The sequence below is a fragment of the Rhinatrema bivittatum genome, chromosome 3 (assembly GCF_901001135.1).
Source record: "Rhinatrema bivittatum chromosome 3, aRhiBiv1.1, whole genome shotgun sequence".
NCBI classification, from domain to species: domain Eukaryota; kingdom Metazoa; phylum Chordata; class Amphibia; order Gymnophiona; family Rhinatrematidae; genus Rhinatrema; species Rhinatrema bivittatum.
The window spans coordinates 248,712,128-248,739,393 of NC_042617.1; the positions used below are offsets into that span (position 1 = coordinate 248,712,128).

General features: G+C 45.0%; 1 protein-coding gene across 1 annotated transcript in view; it reads left to right on the plus strand.

Annotated features, from left to right (window-relative positions):
* The window catches only part of HEATR5B (HEAT repeat containing 5B), a 571,627-nt gene that overhangs the window by 92,263 nt on the left and 452,098 nt on the right, over positions 1 to 27,266 (plus strand). Inside the window, 3 exon segments of the mRNA XM_029594411.1 lie at positions 5,676 to 5,833; positions 10,912 to 11,161; positions 14,923 to 15,078. Of these exon segments, the coding sequence (XP_029450271.1) occupies positions 5,676 to 5,833; positions 10,912 to 11,161; positions 14,923 to 15,078 (564 nt within the window).

Genomic DNA, 27,266 nt, shown 5'->3' on the forward strand with positions numbered 1-27,266 from the left:
TTCCCGCCCTATTTGGGAGTAGCTTGGGTACATCCCACTTGTTCTGGATTCATCTCATGGATGCTAAGAAATGAGAAATTATTACTCCACTGATAATTTCCTTTTCTTTAGGACAGTCAGATGAATCCAGCTTCCCTCCCTTGGCTGCCGAATGGTTGTATTATGGTTCTGTATTAGAGGAATTACTGGTAAGTGTTAGTACAGTCCCTAGACTAGTGTTCATACTTTCTTGTCTGAGCTCAGTGTTGCCTGTTGGCTGAGTATTGAAATGGTTATCTGTTTAGTCAAGTTTTGTTAGTCTGTGCATAGTTGCTTTTGAAAAGAATACTGGCAGGCTGATGTCACTGCAGTTGTATTTATACTGTGACATCCTAGCTCCATCTGCTGGTGGAGGTGCATAACTCACTTGTTCTGGATTCATCTGACTGTCCTAAAGAAAAGGAAATTATCAGGTAAGTAGTAATTTCTCATTCCATCACACCAATATCAGACTATTGACATAAAATACCATGTTCAAAAGTGTCCAAGACACACAAAAACGTACAACTCCCATATAGTGGAGTCTACCATGAAAAAGGCCACACTACCAGAGAAAGATGCTAGAATTCTAGACATGATTGGGAAAAAAAACCAAAAAAAAAAACCTCTTTCCTAAGAGCAACATTAGATTCAAGGATAGCCCAGCAGACTCCACCAAGAGACCGAGGGGGATCCATACGAGTTCCGCGGGATTATGGGAGCAGCCTCGGGGATCCCGCCCAGCGTGCCTGGATTCGGACCCCAGGGATTCTGAGGATTCTAATGACCCCCAGGGTGAGGGTGGTTCGTTGCCGGCGGCAGATCTGGATGCAGACTGTGATGAGGGGCATCCCCAGGACCCGGATGGACCTAAGGAAGATCAGGGTTCCTTCGAGGGCTCTGAGGTGGAGGGCGACGACCTGCGGGTGGTCCACCTGTTCAAGAGGGAGGAGTTGCGTCCCCTTATTCCCCAGGTTCTGGAGGAATTGGGGGTTAAGCTCTCTCTGGAGAGGGGATTAATCTGGTGTTGGACAGCCGACTGAGACCTCTGAGTCTTTCCCATTTTTAAGAAGATTCAGAAACTGATCAGCCGAGAATGGGACTCCCTGGACTCTGGCTTGAAAGTGGGGAGAGTGATGGCCAAGCTTTATCCTTTGCTGCAGGACCATTTGGATTCCCTCAGAACCCCTAAGGTGGATGCCGCCGTGTCTGCTGTCACGAAGAAGATCACAATTCTGGTGTTCGGGGCGGCTGCTTTGAAGGATATTCAAGATTGTAAACTGGAAGTGCAGCTCAAGTGAATTTTTGAGGTGTCCGCCCTTGGGCTCCAAGCTTTGGTCTGTGCCAGCCTGATGCTCGAGCCTGTTTGTATTGGATCCAGAAACCGTAGGAGTAATCTTCCACAGAACCGCTGTCCCCAGTCCAGGCGGCCCGCCTTGAGGCGGGGATCGAGTATATAGCCGATGCCTTATATGACTTCATGCATACCACAGCATGAAGCATGGTTTCGGTGGTGGCGGTGGCAAGACATCTGTTGTGGCTGTGCAATTGATTGGTGGATCTCTCGTCCAAGTCGCAGTTATGTAACCTTCCTTTTAAGGACAAGCTCTTGTCTGGGGAGGACCTCGACCAACTTATGAAATCCTACAGACTGCCGGAGGAAAAGAAGTCGATGCGGAAGCCTTTCTCCTCTCGACCTCTGTTTCGAGAACCGAGACTATTCCGCTCTGGCAGAAGTTCTGGGACCTCAGCGTACAGCAGTCCTCGAGTAGACAGCAGTCCTTTCGAGGTACGGGAAAGTCTTCTAGAGGCGGGTCCGCTGAGGGAGCATGCGGAATCAAATATTCCCAACGAAGTCAGGCAGGTCCACTCCTCATCTGCAGTGATTGGGGGCAGACTGTCCTTTCCTTTTTATAATAAGGAAGTCACCAAGATCACTTCTGACGCCTTAGTTTTTTCACCCTCTCAGGTTGGTCTTTCTGAAGTCGCGCTGTTTTTCCCAAAGCAAGCGGGTGGCATCAAGGTGATTAAGCCTAGAAGCTGTAGTCCTGGTTCCGGTTTCCGAACAAGGACAGGGAAGGTACTCCATTTATTTTGTGGTTCCAAAGAAAGAAGGCACTTTTCGACCCATCTTAGACCTCCAAAAGGTCAACCGGAGTTTGAAGGTACCACGTTTCCGGATGGAGACCTTGCGTGCCGTGATTGCAGCGTGCTGTGATTGCAGCGGTCCGAAAAGGAGAGTTCTTGGCGTCTCTGGATTTCACCGAGGCCTATCTGCACATCCCCATTTGACTGGACCACCAGAAGTTTCTCCGGTTCAAAGTGCTGGGTCAGCATTTTCAGTTTCGGGCCCTTCCCTTCGGCCTTGCCATGATTCCTTGAACCTTCACGAAGGTGATGGTGGTCATTGCGGCAGCCCTGAGAAAGGACTGAGTATTGGTGCACCCCTATCTGGACGACTGGTGCATCAGGGCAAAGTCGCAGGATGAAGGCTCGTGTTCAGTGCACTGAGTGAGATCTCTACTGGAGTCGCTGGTCTGGATCATCAATCTGGTGAAGTCACCTAGTGCCTTCCCAGTTGCTGGATTACTTGGGGGGCCTGATTAGACATTCAGCTGGGAAAAGTGTTCCTCATTGCCGACAGGATGGTCAAGATCCAGGATCAGATAGCTCAATTGCTCCGCCTCCCAGTTCCGAACGTCTGGGACTATTTGCAGGTCCTGAGATCAATGGCTTCGACGTTGGAGCTGGTGCCTTGGGTGTTGGCTCATAAGGAAGAGGAATAGCCTAGAGGTTAGAGCAGTGAGCTATGAACCAGGAGACCAGGGTTCGAGACCCGCTGTCGCTCCTTGTGACCTTGGGCAAGTCACTTTACCCTCCATTGCCTCAGGTACAAACTTAGATTGTAAGCCCTCTGGAGATAGGGAAGTACCTACAGTACCTGAATGTAAACTGATGTGATATCTCAGATTGAATGTCTGTATATAAAAAATAATAAATAAATAAAAAGCATCTGCTGCAGAGGGCATTGTTGTCCCATTGGAGAGCCCCCTGTCGGAACAGTATTTTCTTTTGCTGCCCCTTTCAAAGGAAGCCAGGTCCAGTCTAGTGTGGATAACAAGGAGCAGTCTGGAGAAAGGAATGCCCCTCGAAGTCCTGGATTGGGTGGTGGTCACCATGGATGCCAGTCTCAGGGGCTGGGGTGCAGTGTGCATGGGCAGGTTGGCCCAGGGACTCTGGTCAGTGTCGGAATGGTGTTGGTCCATCAATTAGTTGGAGATGCGGGCAGTACGCAGAGCCCTACAGGTGTTTCTTCCCTTGGTCCATGGTCAGATAGTGAGAGTGTTTTCGGACAATGTGACAACAATGGCATACATCAGCCGGGGGGAACAAAGAGTCCTGCAGTGGCTTGTGAAGCTGAGCTCTTGTTCGTGTGGGCAGAGCTCCATCTCGAGGGCATTGTGGCCTCTCACATTGCAGGAGTGGAAAACATGCACGTGGTCTATCTCAGCCAGCAGCAGTTGGATCCGGGGGAGTGTGAACTGTCTCCAGAAGCCTGGAATCACATTTGTACCCATTGGGGGACCCCTCAACTGGACCTCATGGGAATGAGAGCCAATGCTCTAAAGTGCCTGTGGCCATCAGGAATCCTCCTCTACGTTTTCCCTCTGTGGCCCCTCGTAGCACGAGTGCTCATCCGGGTTCGGTGGATCTGGTAGCGCCGGAGAGGCCAAGATGCCCTTGGTTCGCTGATCTGGTTCATCTAGCAGTGGATGGGCCTTCACTTGGCTCACTAACAGGGACTGCTGCGTCAAGGTCCCATATTTTCGGATCGGGTGGATCACTTCTGTCTTGCGACCTGGCTTTTGAGAGGCGGCGGTTGCGTCTGAAGGGGTATTCAGAGCCAATTATTGCTACCCTTCTTCAGGCTAGACAGCCGGCTACTTCCTTTGCTTATTCCAGAGTGTGGAAGATTTTTGAGACCTGGTGTGGTCAACAGAGTTTAGATCCGCTGCTAGTTTCAGTCCTGCACATTTTGTTCTTTTTGCAACAGGGTTTGTCCAAAGGGTTGGCTTATAGCTCGCTTAGAGTTTAGGTCTCTGCCCTAGGTTGTCTCAGAGGGAAAGTGCAGGGCAGGTCTTTGGCCTCCCATCCTGACGTTATGCGTTTTCTGAAGGGTGTTTAAACATCTGCGTCCCCCTCTACGGAAAGTGTGTCCGGAGTGGAATCTCAATTTGGTGTTGCGAGTTCTCTGTGAGGATCCCTTTGAGCCGTTGGGTTGAGCATCTTTAAAGGTCCCTACCTTGAAGACTATCTTTATGGTGGCCATTTGTTCAGCTAGGCAGATCTCAGAATTACTAGCCCTCTCTTGTTTCGATCCTTTCCTTTCCTTTCATTTCCTGCGGATCTCGTCCGACAAGGTTTCTTTAAGGGGTGGTACTTTCATTCCTTCCTAAGGTGGTTTCTGCCTTTTGTGTGAATCAGATGGTGAATTTGCCGAAGTTTCTGGACTGGTCTCGTGATCCCTCTATGGGTAGGAATCTCCATCTTTTGGATGTGCGGCACGCCCTATTGCGCTATTTGAAGGTCACAAATTCTTTTGGACGATCTGATCATCTGTTTGTGCTATTCAGTGGACTTAAGAAGGGAAGGGAGAAAAGCGTCTAAGGCTTCTTTAGCTCGCTGGTTGAAAGAAACGATTTCCTCTGCCTATGTTTCTAAGGACCGTGCAGTGCCGGTGGGTCTTAAAGCTCATTCTACTCGCGCTCAGGTGGCGTCGTGGGCTGATTATCAGCTGGTGTCTCCTCAGGAGATATTTAGGGCCGTGGTTTTGTCCTCTTCACATGTTCACCAGGCATTACTGTTTGGATGTGCGTGCCCCAGAGGCGACACCCTTTGGTAAGAGTGTACTGAGAGCAGGTCTTTCGGGTTCCTGCCTGTTTTAGGGGGGCTTTGGTACATCCCACTTGTCTGGACTGATCTGGGTTTATTCAGGAAAAGAAAATTGGTTCGTATCTGCTAATTTTCGTTCCTGTAATACCACAGATCAGTCCAGGGCTCACCCCTGGTATCTTTGCCGAAAGGCTGCTTGTTCTGCTGCTGGTTCTATTGGCTTAAAGGAAGATGTTAAAATGTTAAAATGGTTAGTTTTCAAAGTTATTTTTTCTGGAGGTAGTATTTACTTTGGTTGGCTATCCAGTTTAGGGGTATCCAACCCAGGGGTATTGTTTCGCCCTTTTGTTAAATTATCTTGACTTTGGGTACAAGTCAATATTGAGGGACTGCAGGTGGCACTTTCAGATAAGTAGCAGTGCCCAAAGTTTTGTCCTCTGCCTCCATTTGCTGGTAGGGATGAATAAACCCCACTTGTCTGGACTGATCTGTGGTCTTACAGGAACGAAAATTAGCAGGTAAAAACCAATTTTCCTATATTTCAGTTGAATGGTTCATGGATACAAAATTATTCATGGGCCTTGCACTTTAGTGAGATATAACAAAAGGAGGCAATTTTGAATATTTAGACCCAGATTTAAAAATCCAATAATAAATTGAGAGCTTAAATGTACGTTTGACTGTGTCAAGAAGACATTCTCTAGGCAACTGCTATGTTCCCATTCTTGTAGAAAAATGAATAATTTATCTTGTCTTGCTGACAGTAATGCGGCAGAATGTGAAGAGGGCTACCTTGGAAGAAGTCCTGGAGCTCATGGCCACAGGATTTCTGAGAGGAAGCTCTGGGTTTCTGAAGAGCGGTGGAGAGATGTTGAAGGGAGGAGGGTCAATCAACCGAGAAGTACGAGTTGGTGTTACGCAGGTTTGTAAATAACGTTCTAATTCTTTATATAAAGGTTTGAATTTCATTGGTTCTGTATTTGAAAAAAGTCAAATTTCCAGCTCTGTATTTGCTCACTGCACTTTCATGATGTTGGTGCATGGTAATATCATTTTGGTATGTTTTCTTTTAAAATTGTTTTTTCATCTTGTTAAAAAGCAACTCTTGTTTCTTTCTCAAGATATTTCTTGTTACAAAGTATCCCAAATGACTTTAAAATCCTGTTTTAATTTTCAAATTAATAAAATCATACTAGCAAACCTGAGACCCATCATCATGGTTTGAATGTACGAAAATTTGGACCATGGTAACAAGTGGTGATAAGGCAGTTCTGATTATGCTCAAGAGTACTGGTTAGCCAGCTTTCCACAACGCTTATCCTTTCTTCCCAAAAACTGTCCTTCCTTTAAGACAAAAACTCAGTGAGCAACATAATTGTAGATTAGAAAGTACTGATAGTATAAACAAGTTAGACGTGCTATACACCCAGGGAAAGTGGGAGTGTGTACAGATGTAATTGCTAGATCCAATTCCCCAGACTGGCCATCTCCATGTGGCTGACTATAGGTTCCACAGCTCTGGCTGCTGTTCACTTCACAGTGCCTTCTAGTGGTAGCTGTGCCTGTTGACCTCAATGCATGGGGATGATCATTGGCTCCAGGGCGCCAGCAGCCTGTACAAACTTTTCCCAACCACAGCACCCTTTAACATCTATGCCAGTCTAAGTTGTGCAGATGGATTATTGGACCCGGCTGCCTTCCCTGTCTTTACTGGCAACTGCACCCCTATGCATCATAGCACAAATTTACTGCAACCAAGGGAGTCTTAGACAGATACAACCAGGAAATAAGGTGTTTTCTTATGGAAAGGTAATCTAAAAATGTATACAAATTCTTGCTGTTCATGGGTCTTAAAGAATCTTCTGCTGGTAAAATATCCTCTTAAGAATGCTATTATAGTCAACATTTTATATTTAATATTCTGAAGGAACTAAAAAATGAAATTTCAGATTTATTAGTAAAAATGTGTAACCTATCATTAAAATCATTCATTGTACCTGAAGACTGGAGGGGTGGCTAATGTAACCCCAATATTTAAAAAGGGCTCCAGGGGCGAGCTGGGAAACTACAGACCGGTTAGCCTGACTTCAGTGCCAGGAAAAATAGTGGAAAGTGTTCTAAATATCAAAATCACAGAACATATAGAAAGACATGTTTTAATGGAACAAAGTCAGCATGGCTTTATCTAAGGCAAGTCTTGCCTCACAAATCTGCTTCACTTTTTTGAAGGAGTTAAACATGTAGATAAAGGTGAACCGGTAGATGTAGTGTATTTGGATTTTCAGAAGACATTTGACAAAGTTCCTCATGAGAGGCTTCTAGGAAAAGTAAAAAGTCATGGGATAGGTGGGGATGTTCTTTCGTGGATTACAAACTGGCGAAAAGACAGGAAACAGAGTAGGATTAAATGGACAATTTTCTCAGTGGAAGGGAGTGGGTAGTGGAGTGCTTCAGGGAACTATATTGGGACCCGTACTTTTCAATATATTTATAAATGATCTGGAAAGAAATACGATAAGTGAGGTAATCAAATTTGCAGATGATACAAAATTTATTCAGAGTAGTTAAATCACAAGCGGATTGTGATAAATTGCAGGAAGACCTTGTAAGACTGGAAAATTGGGCATCCAAATGGCAGATGAAATTTAATGTGATAAGTGCAAGGTGTGATACATATAGGGAAAAATAACCCATGCTATAGTTACACAGTTTTAGGTTCCATATTAGGAGCTACCACCCTAGAAAGAAATCTAGGTGTCATAGTGGATAACACATTGAAATCATCGGTTCAGTGTGCTGCAGTAGTCAAAAAAAAAAGCAAACAGAATGTTGGGAATTATTAGAAAGGGAATGGTGAATAAAACGGAAAATGTCATAATGCCTCTGTATCGCTCCATGGTGAGACCGCACCTTGAATACTGTGTACAATTCTGGTCGCCACATCTCAAAAAAGATACAGTTGCAATGGAGAAGGTAGAGGGAACGGCGACCAAAATGATAAAGGGAATGGAACAGTTCCCCTATGTGGAAAGACTGAAGAGGTTAGGGCTGTTCAGCTTGGAGAAGAGACACTGGGGCGGGGGGTGGGGGGGGATATGATAGAGGTGTTTAAGATCATGAGAGGTCTAGAACGGGTAGATGTGAATCATTTATTTACACTTTCAGATAATAGAAGGACTAGGGCAGGGGTCGGGAACCCATGGCTCGCGAGCCAGATATGGCTCTTTTGAGGGCTGCATCTGGCTCGCAGACAAGTGTCGCCATACTTCGCGGTTCCCCGCTGACCCAGCTGCTCCCCGGTCCTCCGCCGCCCGGGCTTAAAATGCTGTCAGCCCGGGCGGAACGCGGCAGGACAGCTGGAGTCAGCGGCACCGGCGTGCTCTCTTCTCCTCCCCCCCCCCCCCCCCCCCCCGCGGCCCGGAAGAGGAAGTGGAGAGCATCGGGTGCCTGCGCGGGAAGAAGAGACCACACTAGCGTATTCTCTTCTTCCGCGCAGGCACCCGATGCTCACCACTTCCTCTTCCGGGCCGCGGGGGGGGGAGGAGAAGAGAGCACGCCGACTGGAGTCATCCGGGTGCCTGCGCGGGAGTCATCGGGTGTCAGCCGGGTGCCAGCGCTGGAGTCATCGGGTGCCTGCGCGGGTCTTCCCGCGCAGGCACCCGATGCTCTCCACTTTCTCTTCCGGGCCGCGGGAAGAAGAGAGCACGCCGGTGCTCTCTTCTTCCCACGGCCCGGAAGAGGAAGTGGAGAGCATCGGGTGCCTGCGCGGGAAGACCCGCGCAGGCACGCTAGTGTCCGGGAAGAAGACTGCAGCGCGGCTCGGAGGAAAATGAAAATCTTCAACCGCGGCCGATGGGACTCCGCCTTCGCCTCCGCGAGGGCTGAAAATGAAGGAGGTTAGCGTTGGGAGGTGGCTGCTGCTGCCGCGAGTTCCCGGGGGGGGGGGGGGGGAAGGGGGAGAGAGAGAGTGAATGAGCGAGCAAGCATGTGTGTTTGAGATCCTGTGTGTGTGAGTGAGAGATTGCATGTATGTGAATGATTGAGAGCCTGTATATGTGAAAGAGAGTATGTCTGTGATTGAGATCCTGCCTGTGAGAGAGAGAGCATGAATGTAAGTTTACCATTGGGACCCTGTATGTGTAAGTTTGTAATTGAAAACCTGTTTGTTTGAAAGAGTATGTGTGTATGATTGAGATCCTTTGTGTGTGAGAGAGATCATGTGTATGTATGATTAAGAGCCTGTGTGTATAAGTAAGAGAGAGATCATGTGTGTCTGTGTCTGATTGACAGCTGGTTTAGGTGATGGAGCATGTGAGTATGTGATTGAGAGCCTGTGTTTAAATGAGAGAGAGAGACCATGTGTGTCTGTGTGATTGAGAGCTGATTTAGGTGAGGGAGCATGTGAGTATGTGATTGAGAGCCTGTGTTTAAATGAGAGAGAGAGACCATGTGTGTCTGTGTGTGATCGAGAGCTGATTTAGGTGAGGGAGCATGTGAGTATGTGATTGAGAGCCTGTGTGTAAATGAGAGAAAGAGAGGACATGTTTGTAAGCATGTGAATGAGAGTCTGTGTGTGAGAGAAAAAGACAGCATGTATTTATGTGATTGAAAGCCTGTGTGTGTGTAAGCGTGAAAAGATAGACAGCATGTGTGTAAATGTGTAATTAAGAGCCTATATAAGTGAGAGAGAAAAAACATTTGTATATGTGAGTGACTGAGAGCATGTGTGTATAGGTGTGTCATTGAGAGCCAGTGTGAGAGAGAGCGCTGGTATGTGACTGAGAGAGGAGAAAGTTCCAAGCAAACCACCCCCACCTCCTGCTAATTCAGAACAATCTCAGGACACCTGGATATCAAACGTTCCCAGGTATGCAGAGCAAAAAAATTTTTGTATCCTTATTATTTTTCATTACTGGATCTTTGTGTCTGCTATTTTGAAATATTTTGTTGGTATCTGGAAATGTTTTATATGAGTTTTTAATTATTGGATATTCCACTCATCAGCTGTTTCGAAATATGTTCTTTTTGTTAGTACAGTTTTACTGCTGATGATTTTATATTTCTTGATTTGTTTTATAAGGATGTGTGATGTTTCTTTTTCCTTTGTTACACTGCATACAGAGACTCTGGCTTGTTGCAGTTTCCAATTCAGTTTTTGTCTGCATGCTTCTTGTTATGCGTTTTGGTCTCTTTATTCTATGTTAGGTGAGGGACAGCACGTGATTCAGGTGAGGTTTTCTGCTGGCGTGTAGTTTCTGTGTAGGACTCTATAGCAGCCTGACTTGGTCCGTTTTCCTAATAGGAGATGTATTGGTGTCTTAAGGCCTGGTGTAATATTTTCAGAGACTTATTGTACTTTAAAAGTGTGATCTTACATAAAATGCACACATTTACTTGTATTTAGTTTTAAACATATTGTATGGCTCTCATGGAATTACATTTTAAAATATGTGGCGTTTATGGCTCTCTCAGCCAAAAAGGTTCCTGACCCCTGGACTAGGGGGTACTCCATGAAGTTAGCATGTGGCACATTTAAAACTAATCGGAGAAAGTTCTTTTTCACTCAACGCACGATTAAACTCTGGAATTTGTTGCCAGGGGATGTGGTTAGTGTAGCTGGGTTTAAAAAAGGATTGGATAAGTTTTTGTTGGAGAAGTCCATTACCTGCTATTAATTAAGTTGACTTAGAAAATAGCCACTGCTATTACTAGCATCAGTAGCATGGGATAGACTTAGCTTTTGGGAACTTGCCAGGTTCTTATGGCCTGGATTGGCCACTGTTGGAAACAGGATGCTGGGCTTGATGGATCCTTAGTCTGACCCAATATGGCATGTTCTTATGTACACTATTTAGAGGGGACTTGATAAACAGCAATGAGTAAGAAGATCAGCCCTTAAATAGTTTCTTTTTATTGTTTTATTGAATCTTTGATATGCATGGAAAAAAATGCTTTGTATGTTTATACTAATAATGTAAACCTTTGTCTTTATAACTGCAGGCATATGTGGTTTTTGTCACAACACTTGGAGGGCAATGGCTGGAGCGCAACTTTGCCACATTTTTGTCCCATGTACTAGATCTAGTTTCCCATCCCCGGGCAATTCAAACTCATGTAGAAGCCGTTTACTCACGCAGATGTGTGTCCTTTATCTTGAGGGCCACTGTTGGGAGCTTGTTGGGGGAGAAAGCACAACTTGCAGCTGCCAAGGAAATATGTCAAGCCATTGGGAAACAAATGCGATCAGTGGGTAAGAAACATGTTAATGTGTATGCCTATGATTGTTTCCACAAACTTAAAGTCTTTGCCATCATATAGACATAGTACACTTTCAGAAAAACAAGGAACAATAGTACTAAATTATCTGTAAAGTTATGATTGTGCATTTGCTTTTTTTAAATAGTCAACAAGTCTTTGAACCACTTGTTTTTTTTTATTTTTTATTGTGCATGTGTTTTAGTTTAGTTGTTAACATCAACCCCAGGTGAGTTCTTTAATAGCCACTCGGTGGTTTTTGCTTTGCTATCTCATATAAGAATCCAAAACTAAATAATAGAGTAATGCATATGATAACTTAAATAAGCATGCCACAGTACAAACACAATTTTTTTTTTATTTTTGAAAGAGAGGATGTCAGCAAGCCAGGAATGAAGTCCTACAGCAAAGACCTGACTTGGTCTGAAGTGGGCAACCCGGGCTTCTCAGTCATTCATCCAATTGTATATTAGTCGCTTATTAAATAATTTTTCTGTTGCAAATAAAAAAAAAACCCCAAAAGCAACCAGTATCAAAATAATTTCATGCAGCCAATAAAACTAGCATTAAGCTCGGACATTTATACAAGGTGATTGCTTAATTTAAAAAGTGGCAAAGAAATTAAACAAAGACCCAGCATTGGCTGATGTTTCAGCGATGCCCTGCTTCAGGGGCAAGAAACTTGTAAAAATACTTATCTGACAAGCCTGTTTTAATCCAGGCGCTCATGTCTCATCTCTGAATCCCAAAGAGTCCAACTCAAAGTCTAAAAGCACTGATGCTGGAATTTCCCCCACAATAGGTTTTTCTGGTCACACTGAGCAGTGAACAAAACTTTATTTAACACAATATCAGAGAAACACAGGTCCTGTTCCATGTTAAGATATGCAGGAATTCATGTATGTTAGCGATGGATCCACCGTTCTTTCTGCAACACAAATTTGGAGAAGTTACCTCCACGCCACCTAAGAGGAAAGTATTCAATCACACAATAATGCAAATCATTGAAAGTGTGTTTGTGTTCAATACAGTTATTCACTAATGGGGTTGTAAGCCTTGAATGTTTGATGCAACTCTTGTGTTCTGTCATTCTGTCACGTATAGGTCTGGTTGTTTTGCCAATATAATATTTTTCACACGGACAACATATAGGAGTAGATTTTAAAAAGTGCATGCTTCCCGGTGCACACACATGGATGCACCAATTTTATAACGTGTGCGCCGGCGCACACGTTATAAAATCTAGGGGCCACAAGCACATGCGCGCCGGACTTTATAATCCATGCATGTATGTGCGGGCGGCACACGCAGCAGGGCCTAATCTTACAAACATACGCGCAGTGATGAGATTGGGCCTATCCCAGTCTGCTCCATTTAAGGAGCAGACTGGGAGGGAATTTCCTTTACCCCCTACCTAATCTCCCTTACCCTTTCCCTCTTCTCTCCTCTCCTCCCCATCCCCTAAACCCTTTCTTCTACCTTTTTATTTTTTTTATTTTGTTGCTTACTGCTCCGTTGGAGCAGTAGTAACTTGCATGCGCTGGCAGTCCCTTCCCTGGTACAGCAGCAAATGGCCGCTGTACCTGCTGCCTCCAGCTGCTCCCCCCAGACTGCCCCTTTCCTTCGGCCCGGCACTTTTTTGCATACCGGGCTTTATGCGCATGACTGGGCCTTGTTGAAAATTGGCTCTGCGCATGCAAGGCCCTGCCACGCATGTAAAGCCTGGAATTTACGCATGTGGCCAAATAAAAATCTACCCATAAGTGTACAGCACGTGAAGTAATACATTTTAAAAAGTGCCTTAATCATATGGTGTACTGTGGGCACAAACACATTGTGTGCATCGAGACTGCACACAAACAGCATTCTCCACGAGGTTGAATACCCTAACGAAATCTGATTGTACTACAAGATCTCTAACATTTGAACTTCTTTTTTGTAAGCAAACCGTGGAGTATCACTGAACTGGATGCAACTGCAAAATGTGCCAATGATGTAAAATCGAAGCCCATATCTGTGAGCATGGTGAGAAGAGTAGGACACGTCAGTCATTGAGGCTTGCACATAGTTGCTGTACAAGAGAACCATTCTTGATGAGAAAATCTTGCTCAAACATAGGCTTTTTTCACACACTGCTTAGGATATCCTCTGCTGAGGAATCACTGTCATAATTTTAGACTGAACTTATATTCTGCAACAGTTGAACAGATTCTATGAAGTCTAAGAATTTGACTTGCTGGGAGGCCCTGTTTTAGCGCTCTCAGATGTGCACTGTCAAAATGTAATAAATTAACAAAAGGTAGATAAGCCTAGCAAAGAAGATGTGAGGATCATAGTTTTTCAAAGACAAAATGTCCGCAACATCAAAAATATTTTCATGCATATATAATCCAATTTATTGAAGAACCATCAGGTATATAAATAAATGCATCAAAATCGATAATTTGACACATTTCAATACATCACTGCTCGATAAAGTGTTCATTTCTTAAACAATATCACTGTGAATCCTGTTATACTACAACATTTTAGCTGAGTCCCTCCTGAGGAAGCTGGCATGCGAAACATGACTGAGTTGGGAGTCCATATTGTTTAAAAGAAGAACACTTTACCGAGCACAGTAATATGTTCAAAACGTGTCGAACAAGGCCATATACTCACTATGCTATTGTCTTATAATTCTTTCATATCTTAATCCATTTTCCATGGATTAAAACATTGTTAAGCTTCTCAAATATCATTTAATGTGTTTGCAAAAACAGCCTCCTCAAATTGTACTTATCTTTGCAACCAGGCTTTCACTTGAATTCATGTCTAGGCGTGACTGTTGTACCTTTAACTCCGTATATCCCGATGCTGGCAGCGTTTCACTTCCTCATCTGCTTCAGGGTTTTATTTGCATCACAAAAACTTCTGTGTTCAGTGGCGGTCTCGTGTATACATAAGTTCCTGTCTCCTATGTACTGTTTTGATAGCCAAAAACATTAGAACATCAGTTTATACCAAGCAGGCAGCTACTAAGCAAAATTTTTTTCTAATTGTACCAAAGTTATATATAGAAGATACCACTATGTGACATACAAAGGAAAAGAGAAGAAATGGGAGTCCTGGATCTTCCTTGCTCATTTATTAATACCCCTTAAGACACTCTGTCACTTACCAATCAGGCAAGTCCATAGAGGTTTTGTCTAAATTAGACAAAGAGAGCTCGTTCACCCAAATATAAAAATACCTTCGTGATCTATAATATATCCTGTAGTTTAATGTTCTGTGGAAGCCCTAGCTTGAGATGAGTTTTTCAGTGTAGGATACAAGGGGAAACCAAATCTTACATTTTATAAGGTTTTTTTTGTTCCCCCCCCCCACCCCCCATAAAAACAACACACCTAATTTTGAAAACCAGGAAATAAAATGTGGGATTGTTGGCTTTTTGCAGTGCAGTGCTACAGCACATCTGTCTTCCATCAGCAGGAGTGGCATGGCTTTCCATTTAATGAATAGATTCCCTTAAGTGGAAGGTTCAACAGTATAAATAACACAAGATCAGATACAATTTTAGGATTGCTCTGTAACTTTAGTCCTGTCCTCTGTAAGCCAATGTTATGCAAATATAATTGAAAGAAGCATATTAAAATGATTGCAAAGAGAAGGTTATAATAATGTATGTTTGAGTTAAAATGTCAGTGCTTAATAGAATAAGCATAGAACATTTTAACAGTTAAGATTTTCTGTTTTTTGTCTTTTTTTTTTTTGCAGAAGCAGTAGTAAATGATGCGAGCAATGAAAATAAATCAGGAACTGTAGATGTATCTGCGAGTCAGCACGTCATGGTGTGTGCTCTTCAAGAGCTGGGCAGTCTGGTTCAAAGCCTGAATGCTACAGCGTCACCTATTATACAAGAGCCCTCGATAGGTATGAAAACCTTACCCAGTGCAGCATGACGATGAAGATCTAGAACATATATCTTTGCCAGATGAAATTTCCTATTATGGAATTGAATCATTGCTAGTATTATAGGGTGTGTATTTTTCTTCTGAAGCTTGATGGTCTGGACCTTTACTCTGGATATATTTTTTGGGCATTTATTCTCAATATTACTTTAAAATATTAACTTTACACTCCTATGCTTTACTTAGCCAAAAGTTTTTATTTATTTAAAAACTTTTCTATACCGTCGCTAAGTTATATAACATCGCAATGGTTTACAAACAGACACAAAATAAGGTATGTATAGGTAGGTTATCGTACATTCTAACAGGTGCCAATTAAGTACAGTTACAAACTCATTAATAAAATCGATGTTTGAGTAGTGATGGTCAAGTCCAGGTGTATTATTGAGTTCTCACAGGACAAGCAGGATGGTTGTCCTCACAAATGGGTGACATCGAGGATGGAGCCCACCACGGAAAACTTCTGTCAAAGTTTAAACAGAACTTTGACTGGCCCCTACTGGGCATGCCCAGCAAGGCACTGACCCTGCAGCCAGCAGGGGTCTCCCTTCAGTCTTCTTTTTTCCGCGCAGCAGTTGCCACGCGGTGAAAGGAGCTCTCTTACCACGTTCCTGACAGGAATTCGGTATTTTTCTTTCCGAAGAAAATTTGCCCCTCAGGGGTCTCCCTTCGACAAATTTTTGTCACCTCCGCGGAAACCGGTAAGTTTTTTGCCTTTTTTCTTCGACTACCGTCGAATTTGGCCCTTGAGGCCTGTTGGCAATTACCGAGCCCGCGACTAAATTTGGCCTTAAGCCATGGCGACGGGGTTCCGTCGATGCCCGGATTGTACCCGGACTATGTCAATCACAGACCCCCATAGGGTTTGTGTTTTGTGTTTGGGTAGTGAGCATGATGTCCTGACTTGCACCAAATGTGCCCTAATGACACCTAAGGGTCGCAAGGCCAGGATGGAGAAGATGGGGCTCCTCTTCCATGCACCCACCCCAACGCCATCGATAGCATCGACGTCATCGGAACCGGCACCGTCGAAGTTGCACCACCATCGTCAACCCTCCGGTGACCGTCCACCATCGATGACTTCTCGGCCGTCGACTCCTGTCCCCTCCCCGGATGGGCGAGGAGACCGGAAGGACAAGCATCGCCATCGACGGCACAAGTCTCGGCCTGTCGAGGATCCACAGTCATCGACCTCTGAACAAGCCGAGCCACCGACTAAGAGGCCTCGATCAGACTTGGCACCGCCCACGTCTCGTTCGCAGGCATCGAGGAAACCCTCACCTTCTAGGGGTGTGGGAGCCGTGATCCCACCGGTTACAGTGGTCCCTCCGGCTCTGCCTCAGCCTCCCTCTCCCGTCGAGCCGGGTATTGTTACCCCTGGTCTCCGGGCAGAACTGGACCGGCTGGTCCAGGAGGCCATCGAGAAAGCGATGCAAAGATTCCAACCTCCATTGGCACCGTCTCCGGCACCGATTCCGGCACCGCCACCGGCATCGACCCCGGCACCGACTCCGCCACCGAGGAAGGAACCGACCACCGAACCTTTGGTGGAAGCGCTGGCACCGCTACTACAACGTATGGAGGCACTTGTACATGCCCTTCCATCGATGATTCCAGTAGTACCGACAGCGCCATCGTCTCCGACTGGATTTTCATCGGCGGGAGAAACACCGTTCCTGATTCCCCCTTCCGGGGTGGTCCCATCGGTGCCTTCTCGAATATCTCCACCGATTTATCCTTTGGCTCCATCGGTTCCAAGACCGGCACCGACTCCATCGGCAGCACCGAAACCCTCGATGCCGTTCCCAGTACCGATTGTACCACCAGTTCCTCCAAGGTTTCCTTCGATGCCTTTGGATCCTCAACCAGGTCCATCGGGGCTTCAACCCCCAAGTGATCCCTATGATACCTGGGGTGATGATACATCTTCTGACACAGATTTACCATCACCGCCTTCTCCTACAGAGAGTAGAAAAAGATCTCCTCCAGATGATCTCTCCTTTATTAATTTTGTAAAGGAGATGTCCGAAATTGTACCTTTTCAGCTGCAATCTGAGACCGATGACAGACACCAGATGATGGAACTGCTTCAATTTTTGGATGCTCCAAAAATCATCGCTTCCATCCCCATTCACCAGGTGTTTCTCGATCTCTTAAAGAAAAACTGGGAATCTCCTTCATCTGTATCACCAGTTAACAAGAAGGCTGACTCCACATACCTCGTCCAGTCAGCACCAGGCTTTCAAAAGCCTCAACTGGATCATCGCTCTGTTGTGGTTGAGTCCGCACAAAGAAAGGCCAAGCGTCTAAAGCCACACTCCTCCGCTCCACCGGTCAAGGACAATAAATTCCTGGACAGTGTGGGACGGAAAGTGTATCATGGAGCTATGCTGATTTCTCGCATAGCCTCATATCAACTCTACATGACGCAATATAACAGAGCCATCCTAAAACAGATGCAAGATTTTGCTGACACATTACCTGACCAATACCAGCCACAGCTTCAGGCCCTTCTTAACAAAGGGTTTGAAGCTGGGAAGCACGAGATCAGAACGGCTTATGACATCTTCGATGCCTCCACAAAGGTTTCAGCTACTGCCATCTCGGCCAGACGTTGGGCTTGGTTAAAGTCATCCAACCTTCGCCCAGAGGTCCAGGATCGTTTAGCGGATTTACCCTGCTTAGGGGACAATTTGTTTGGAGAACAAATTCAGCAAATAGTAGCTGAATTGAAAGATCACCATGAGACGTTGAAACAACTTTCTTCTGTTCCGTCTGAGGTTTCCTCCAAACAACCACTTAAGAAGGACTCTAAGAAGTCGTTCTTTCGGCCACGCCGTTACTACCCTCCATCGGCCAGGCCTCGTCCAGCTCGATCCTCTACTAGGCCTCAGCCGCGTCAGCCTAGGAAACAAAGGCCTACTGTAGCCCCTCCTCCTGGGCCTGCGGCTGGCCTTTGACTCCCTGGTAGTGAACACATGCCAAACCCCTCTTCCAGACATTCCTGTAGGAGGTCGACTGTACCATTTTCTACAACCTTGGTTGCAGATCACCTCAGATCAGTGGGTGCTAACAATTATCGCACAGGGTTACCACCTCAACTTCATAACTCTTCCGGCAGACTCCCCGCCTCTTCAAGCGTGGAGTCTATCCACCCATTTGGCTCAATTACAACAGGAAGTGTCTCTTCTTCTGAAATCAAATGCTATAGAACCCGTTCCTCCCTCTCAACGAGGCAAGGGATTCTATTCCAGATACTTCCTAATACCAAAGAAATCAGGGGGACTACGTCCCATTTTGGACCTTCGAGCCCTCAACAAATACCTTCAAAAAGAGAAGTTCAAAATGGTAACCCTAGGCGCGCTGCTCCCTCTGCTACAAAGAGGGGATTGGCTGTGCTCTCTCGACCTCAAGGACGCTTATACCCACATTGCGATCACACAATCCCATCGCAAATATCTGCGGTTTCTCGTAGGCCACGACCATTATCAATACCGTGTCCTACCTTTCGGTCTGGCTTCTGCCCCACGAGTCTTTACCAAATGCCTCGTAGTGGTAGCAGCATTCTTAAGGAAGGAAGGTGTCCATGTCTACCCCTACCTGGACGATTGGCTAATCAGGGCCTCCACCCAACAGATAGCTCAATCCTCCCTAAAATTGACAATTCAAACACTCCTTTCCTTAGGGTTTCTTGTCAATTACGAGAAATCTTGCTTAGTCCCGTCTCAAACCTTATCCTTCATTGGGGCAGACTTGGACACCTTACAGGCAAAGGCTTACCTTCCTCTTCAGAGGGTCCACACCCTAATATCCCTGGCTCGCCAGCTCCAGTCTCAGAACACTGCCACGGCTCGCCAGTTCCTCATTCTCCTAGGACACATGGCATCCTCGGTTCAAGTCACTCCCATGACCCGTCTAGCCATGAGAGTAACACAGTGGACTCTACGACACCAATGGATTCAAGCTTTTCAGCCTCTGTCCTCCATTGTCACAGTCACACAAGCGCTGCGCCTATCCTTAACCTGGTGGACGACTCAGGTCAACCTCCTTCAGGGCTTACCTTTTCTTCCACCGGATCCGCAAGTAATCCTAACCACCGACGCTTCTCACATCGGTTGGGGAGCCCATGTGGACGACTTTCAAACCCAAGGGTTATGGTCCAAACAGGAAGCCGAACACCAGATCAATTTCCTGGAACTTCGAGCAATCCGCTATGCGCTCCGCACTTTCAAAGTTCATCTCTTTCATCAGATAATCTTAATCCAGACGGACAACCAAGTGGCCATGTGGTACATAAACAAGCAGGGAGGCACAGGCTCCTTCCTTCTGTGTCAGGAAGCTGCGCAGATCTGGGCGGAAGCCCTCTCCCACTCCATGTACCTCAGGGCCACTTACCTGCCGGGAGTAGACAATGTATTGGCAGACCAGCTGAGCCGTGTCTTCCAACCACACGAGTGGTCACTCGATCCTCTGGTAGCGACCTCTCTGTTTCACAAGTGGGGTTCTCCCCGCATAGACCTCTTTGCGTCCCCTCAGAACCACAAAGTGGACGATTACTGCTCTCTCATTCGGAGCCAGCACTCTCGGCCGAGAGATGCATTCTCCCTCAAGTGGACAACAGGTCTGCTCTATGCATTCCCTCCACTCCCTCTTGTATCAAAGACTCTCGTGAAGCTACGCCAGGACGGAGGAACCATGATCCTGATAGCACCTTACTGGCCACGCCAAGTATGGTTTCCAATACTCCAGGATCTCTCCATCCGCAGGCACATTCCTCTGGGAAAGGACCCGCATCTGCTCACTCAAAACGACGGATGCCTCCTCCATCCCAACCTCCAAGCCTTGTCCCTGACGGCATGGATGTTGAAAGCTTAGTCCTTCAACCATTTAACCTTTCAGATTCCGTTTCTCGGGTCCTGATAGCTTCACGAAAGCCTTCCACAAGAAAGTCTTACTCATACAAATGGAAAAGGTACACTTCATGGTGCACTTCTCAGTCCCTTGATCCCCTTTCCTGTCCAATCTCCAAATTCTTGGACTATTTATGGCATCTCTCTGAATCAGGTCTTAAAACCTCTTCTATCAGAATGCATGTCAGTGCGGTAGCCGCCTTCCATAAGGGTATTGGGGGTAATCCTATTTCAGTACAACCCCTAGTAACATGCTTTCTTAAGGGCTTACTCCATCTAAAGCCACCCTTGCGTCCTCCGGCCCCATCCTGGGACCTTAACCTGGTTCTTGGTCGTCTAATGAAACCTCCTTTCGAACCTCTGCACTCCTGTGACTTGAAATATCTCACTTGGAAAGTGTTATTCCTTTTGGCTGTTACTTCAGCTCGCAGGGTTAGTGAATTACAGGCCCTAGTTACCTATCCGCCTTACACTAAGCTCCTGCAGGACCGGGCGGTACTCCGCACTCACCCTAAATTTTACCTAAGGTAGTTTCGGAGTTTCATATCAATCAATCTATCGTACTACCTATCTTTTTTCCCAGGCCCCACTCCAACTCTGGAGAGCAGACCCTGCATACCCTAGACTGTAAACGGGCTCTAGCTTTTTACCTAGACCGTATAGTTTCCCACAGGAAGAGCACTCAATTATTCGTCTCTTTCCATCCTAATAAGTTGGGACAACCTGTGGGTAAGCAGGCTCTTTCTTCCTGGTTGGCGGACTGCATTTCTTTTTGCTATGAGCAAGCTGGCATTCCTTTTCAAGACCGTGTTAAAGCACACTCTGTGAGGGCCATGGCGACGTCAGTGGCACACCTTCGATCGGTGCCGCTTCCTGACATCTGCAAAGCTGCAACCTGGAGTTCTCTCCATACTTTTGCAGCCCATTATTGTTTGGACAAGGCTGGAAGACAGGACTCCATCTTCGGCCAGTCTGTCTTGCGTAACCTTTTTCCAACCTAATGTACCAACACCCTTCCACCTACCCGGTAGGGTGCGGATGCCCTTTCCCAAATTTCTCCTCAGTTGTTGTGCCTGCTGCACACCGTTGGGTACATTTGGTGCAAGTCGGGACATCCTCAGCTCTGTACTCACCCATTTGTGAGGACAACCATCCTGCTTGTCCTGTGAGAAAGCAAATGTTGCTTACCTGATGTAACAGGTGTTCTCACAGGACAGCAGGATGTTAGTCCTCACGAAACCCGCCCGCCTCCCCGCGGTGTTGGGTTCGTTTTATTTTTACTTTCTAGGCACTGCCTGTAGCTTTGAAAATCAGACTGAAGGGAGACCCCTGCTGGCTGCAGGGTCAGTGCCTTGCTGGGCATGCCCAGTAGGGGCCAGTCAAAGTTCTGTTTAAACTTTGACAGAAGTTTTCCGTGGTGGGCTCCATCCTCGATGTCACCCATTTGTGAGGACTAACATCCTGCTGTCCTGTGAGAACACCTGTTACATCAGGTAAGCAACATTTGCTTTACTCTTCATAGTTATATTAACATGCATTTTTAAAAACTGTTATGTTGTTCATTCTCAACTGCGTTTCTCTGACTTGCTTTCTCTCTACCTCTCTACCCTCCCGTTTCTTTAGGAAAGGCTTGTTTAAAGAGCCATGTTTTGAAGGTTTTCTTAAAAAATTTGATATCACTCTGTAATCTGATTTCAGTGGGCATTGTGTTCCATAGATTGGGCCCTGCCAGTGATAAGGCCCTTTCTCTTACTTGGGTTAGTTTTGCTGATTTTACTGAGGGAACTGTTAGTAGTGCTTTGTTAGCTGAGCGAAGGTTTCTTTGTGGGACATGGACTCGTAGGGCTGTGTTTAGCCAGTCTGCTTCTTTATCATATATTAGTTTGTGTGTGGTGCATAAGGCCTTGTATTTTATCCTGTATTCGATTGGCAACCAATGTAAGTCTGCTAAAGTTTCAGTTATATGGTCCCTCCTTTTTTTTTTTTTCCCGTCAGTATTCTGGCTGCAGTATTTTGAAGTATTTGGAGTGGGCTTATTGATGTGCTGGGGAGTCCTAGTAAGAGTGCATTGCAGTAATCAGTGCTGGAAAAAACAAGTGTTTGTAAAACTGTTCTGAAGTGGGCAGGTGTGAGTAATGGTTTCAATCTTTTTAGGATCATACGTTTTGCGTATCCTTCCCTTACTTTTAAGGATATGTGTTGCTTTAGATTGATTTCTGAATCTATTATTACTCCCAGATTTCTTACCTTTTCGGCTAGTTATATTTTCTGGTTATTTCTTAGTTATTGGGGTTTTAATAATTTCAGTATGTTTTCTTTCCAGGTGTAGGAATTCAGTTTTGTCAATGTTAATAACCAGTTCCATTTGGGTTAGTAGTTTTATTATGTCTAGGTACATGTTTGCAGCCCAAGTGTTTTTTCAATTGTGTCATCTATTGGTAGAATTAACTGAATGTCGTCTGCGTAGATGTAGTGTATTATCCCTAGGCCTGCCAGCAGATGGCATAGGGGCAGCATATATATGTTAAAGAGGGTGGCAGACAAAGCTGAACCCTGAGGTACTCCGGTTTCAAGTTTAAATTTTTCTGATAGTGTTTTTTATCTGGACTTGGAAGAACCTATTGCTGAGGTATGATCTGAACCAGTTTATCGTTTTGTCACATAGTCCAATTTCTTCAAGTCTTTCTAGTAATGTTTGGTGGTTTACCGTATCAAAGGCTGCGGATAAGTCTAGCATTATAAGGATGTAGTGTTTGCTATTATCAAAACCTCTTAAGATGTTGTCAGTTAGTGAGAGAAGTAATGTTTCAGTGCTGTAGTGTTTACGGAAGCCGTGTTGTGAAGGGTATAGTATGCTGTTATTGTCTAGGCGTTCGGCTAGCTGTTTCTGTACTGTTTTCTCTATTAATTTGGCTATTAATGGGAGGTTTGAGACTGGGCGGTAGTTATTGAGAATTAGAGGGTCACTGTTTTTCTTTTTGATTATTGGTTTTATGATTGCCCCTTTCAGTATATCTGGCATTATTCCTTCTGTTAGGGATAGATTTATGATATTAGTTGATATTGGGGCTACTACCTTGGTAGTCTTTTTTTATCTCTGTTGTAGGTATAGTATCAATTATGTGGGGGGTGGGGTTTGTATTTTTTATCATTGACTCTACTTCTAGTTCTGATACTTCTATAAATGCAGACCATGGGTTAACATCTCTTTTTTGCATTACGATTTCTTGTTTGGTGTTTCTTGGGAGTTTGTTTCTTAAGTTTAATATTTTGTCACTAAAAAATTGGGCTATTTCATTACATTTTGTTTCAGGCATGCTTTTAGGTGATTCTTGCTTGTCGGTTGTAAGATTTGTTACTATAGAGAATAGGGTTCTTGGGTTATTGGCAAACTTTTCTATTTTGTTACTATAGTATTCTTTTTTTAGTATTAAGGATTAGTTGTTTGTAGTAAGCCAGGTGTTTCCTGAATTTAGTTAGATTTTCAATTGTTTTATGTTTTCTCCAGGTTTTTTCGAATTTTCTGAGTTTTCTTTTTGCATCTTTTATTTTTATATTATGCCAGTGGTTATTTTGTTTTGTTTCTTTGATATGTATTGTTTTAATGGGGTTTATCTTGTTGGCTATTTTTTCTGTTAAGTATCGAATGCGGCTGATAAATTGAGGAGAATGAGAAGACAGGGTTGTTTTTTATCAAGATTCAGAAGTAAGGCATCGGTAAGAGAGATTAAGAGTGTTTCGGTGCTTTGGGCTTTACGGAAGCCGAACTGCGAGTGGGATAAGATATTGTTGTCGTCTAAATAGTCCGAGAGTTGCTTGTTGACTATTTTTTCAAAGATTTTAGAGATGAACGGGAGGTTAGCTATGGGGCGGAAGTTGGCCGGGTTGTCTGGGGACAGGTTGGGTTTTTTTAGAAATGGTTTCAGAATTGCAAATTTGAGGGGGTCTGGAACTATGCCTTGCGATAATGAACAATTGATGATCTCTGCAATTGGTTTGGCGACAGTTTTTGGAATGGAGATGAGTAAGTTGGATGGAATCGAATCCGTGGGGTGAGATGACTGTTTTAGCTTCTTTAGTAATGATTCAATCTCGATGGAGGAAGTCATCTCGAAGTTTTCCAGGCTTGTGGTCTGTTGGATGTCTGCTGAGTAGGCGTGTGGGTGACTGGGGCCAGTGTAGTTTTTGCCTGTGTGATCAGATGGGTGATTTTTTTCTTGAAGTAAGTGGCAAGTTCTGAGGCTTTGCTGGCTGCTTGATCGTCTGGAATGGTCGTGGGGGGAGATTTGGTGAGTGACGAGACGAGTGAAAATAACGCTTTGGGGTTGAAAATGAAGTTGTGTATTTTCTGTGAGAAGAAATCTCTTTTTGTTCGAAGGATGGCTATCCTGTAGTGGTGCATGAGCGATTTGTAAGCCCCCTGGTTTGTTGCTGATGGATTTTTTCGCCATAGGTGTTCCCTGCCTCTAAGCTCTTGTTTGAGGGTTTTAGGTTGTGGTGTGTACCACTGTTTCCTGTTGTCGGCGTCCGGTTGAATGGCTTTGGTGGTTAAAGGACATGTTGCGTCTGCTACTTCTTTGGTGATCTTGATCCAGGAAGATGAAGCTGACTCTGCATCAGAGAGGTCCAGTTGGTCTAATGCTGTGGATAGGTTCGAGCTAAGGATGTCTGGGTTGCATAGTTTTCTGAATTGGATCGTGGTGTTTTGTCTTGGTTGAAGGATGGGTTGGAGGTTCTTCAGAGAAATCATTTCATGATTTGGTGGTGGCATTATTGGGATTAGTTTACATTTCAAGGCTTTTTCGATAATCAGTAGTAAGCCCCCTCCACCTTTGTTTATTCTGGGGACTGAGAAAACCTCGTAATTTTTGTGCGCTATTTGATTTTTTAATACTACATCAGATTCTTTTAACCATGATTCTGTTATTGCAATGAAGTTGGGTTTGTTGTCATACAGTAAGTCCGAGATGATTGGGAATTTTTTTGTGATTGATTGTGCATTAACTAAGATGAAAGTAAGCATTAGTAGATTATTTAGAGTTGTTTTGCTTTGTTGGTTGTTGTTATCTGTATCAGATTGTTTATTTTTAAATGAGTCCTTTGCATCTTTTTTACTGAGTTTATATCTACTCTTAATGTTATTCTTGTTGTATTTACCTTTGTTCAGGCAGACTGATATTGAATGCTCATACGATTGTTCTCCTTTCATTTCCATGCTTCAGCTTGGCTGCCTTCGTTGGGTGGTTAGGCTGGTTGGTCTTAGCTTCTTTGAAGTTCGAATGGAGTCCGAAGGGGCGTACAAAGGGGCATGCCCCTTTGTTGCGCCCCTTCGGTGCGCGGCGCCTAGGGGCCTTCTCGCGCTTTAAATCCTCCCTCTTGGCTGCCCTTCTGGCGTCTGTGATGTCAGCCGCGTCAGCCAAAGGGGAGGAGTCAGCTGGTCTTCCGGTTCCTCGGGCTCCACGGTCCAGCGCCGTGCTGCAAGGAAAAACACAGGAGGAGGGAGCAAAAAGGCAGAAATAAGAGAGGTTAGTAAGCTATAAGGTCGGATGGGAGAGGAGGATAGAAGGTGAGGGTCAGTCGGTAGGAGCGAGCGGGAGGGCGGAGAAAGTACAGGGGAGCCTGTTGGTCTTCGGGCAGGCAGGTCGCAGGTCTTCCGATGGCGGACAAACTCAGCCTCGGGGCCTTCTCGCGCTTTAAATCCTCCCTCTTGGCTGCTTCTCCATTGTTTTACCAATGGAATTGTACTAAGAACATAAGAATTTGCCATACTGGTCCTACCAAGGATCCGTTAAGCCCAGTATCCTGTTTCCAACAATGGCCAATCCAGGTCACAAGTACCTGACAAGATTGCAAACAGTAAATAGATCCCTTGCTGTTTTCGTACAGTGATAATTAGTGGCTATTCCTTAAGTCTATTTTGTTATTAACAGTTTATGAACTTCTCCTCCAGGAATTTGTATAAACCTTTTTTTTTTTTAAACCCAGCTGTGCTAACTGCCTTAACCACATCCTTTGACAATGAATTCCAGAGCTAAATTATGTGTTGTGTGAAAAAGAATTATCTGATTTGTTTTGAATGTACTACTTACTGACTTCATGTAGTGTCCACTAGTTTTTGTATTTTTTTTTTTTTTGAAAGAGTAAATAACCAATTTACATTTACCTGTTCAAGCTCTTTCATGATTTTATAGACCTCTATCATATACCCCCTCAGTTATTTCTTCTCCAAGCTGAACAAACCTAACCTCTTTAGTTTTGCTCATAGAGGAACCTTTCCATTCCCTTTATCATTTTGGTCACCGTTCTCTTTACCTTTTCCAATGCAACTATCTTTTTTTTTTTTTTGAGATGCGATGACCAAAACTGCATACAGTACTCCCCGGTGTGGCCTCATCATGGAGTGCTATATAGAGGCATTATTGCATTCACTAGTCTTTTCTCCATTCCTTTCCTAATAATTCCTAACATTGCTTTGACTGCTGCTGCACACTGTATTGAGGATTTCAAAGTAGTGTGCACTGACACCCAGTTCCTTTTTCTGAGCAGCAACTCGTAATGTGAACCTCATTATGTAATTACAGTGTGGGTTACTTTACCTCATCATCAGGCCGATTCAGTAAAAGTTGTGGGAGAGCGCGCGAGTGCCCGCTCAGGCCACTCTCCTGTGCGTGTGATTCGATATTTAAATGAGGACCCGAGGTAAAATGAAGCGCTAGGGACACTAGTGCATCCCTAGCGCCTCTTTTTTTACTGGAGCGGTGGCTGTCAGTGAGTTTGACAGCCGATGCTCAATTTTGCCAGCATTGGTTCTCAAACCCGCTGACAGCCACGGGTTCGGAAACCGGACGCCAGCAAAATTGAGTGTCTGGTTTTCGAGCTGCGGGCCGATTTTTTAATTTTAATTATTTTTTACTTTGGGACCTCCGACTTAATATTGCCATGATATTAAGTCGGAGGGTGTACAGAAAAGCAGTTTTTACTGCTTTTCTGTGCACGTTCCCGGTGCCGGCAGAAATTAACGCCTACCTTTGGGTAGGCGCTAATTTCTGAAAGTAAAATGTGCGGCTTGGCTGCACATTTTACTTAGTGAATCGCACGGGAATAACTAATAGGGCCATCAATATGCATTTGCATGTTGCGGGCGCTATTAGTTTCGGGGGGGGGGGGGGGGGGGTGGTTGGACGTGCGTTTTCGACGTGCTATTACCCCTTACTGAATAAAGGGTAAAGCAGGCGCGTCC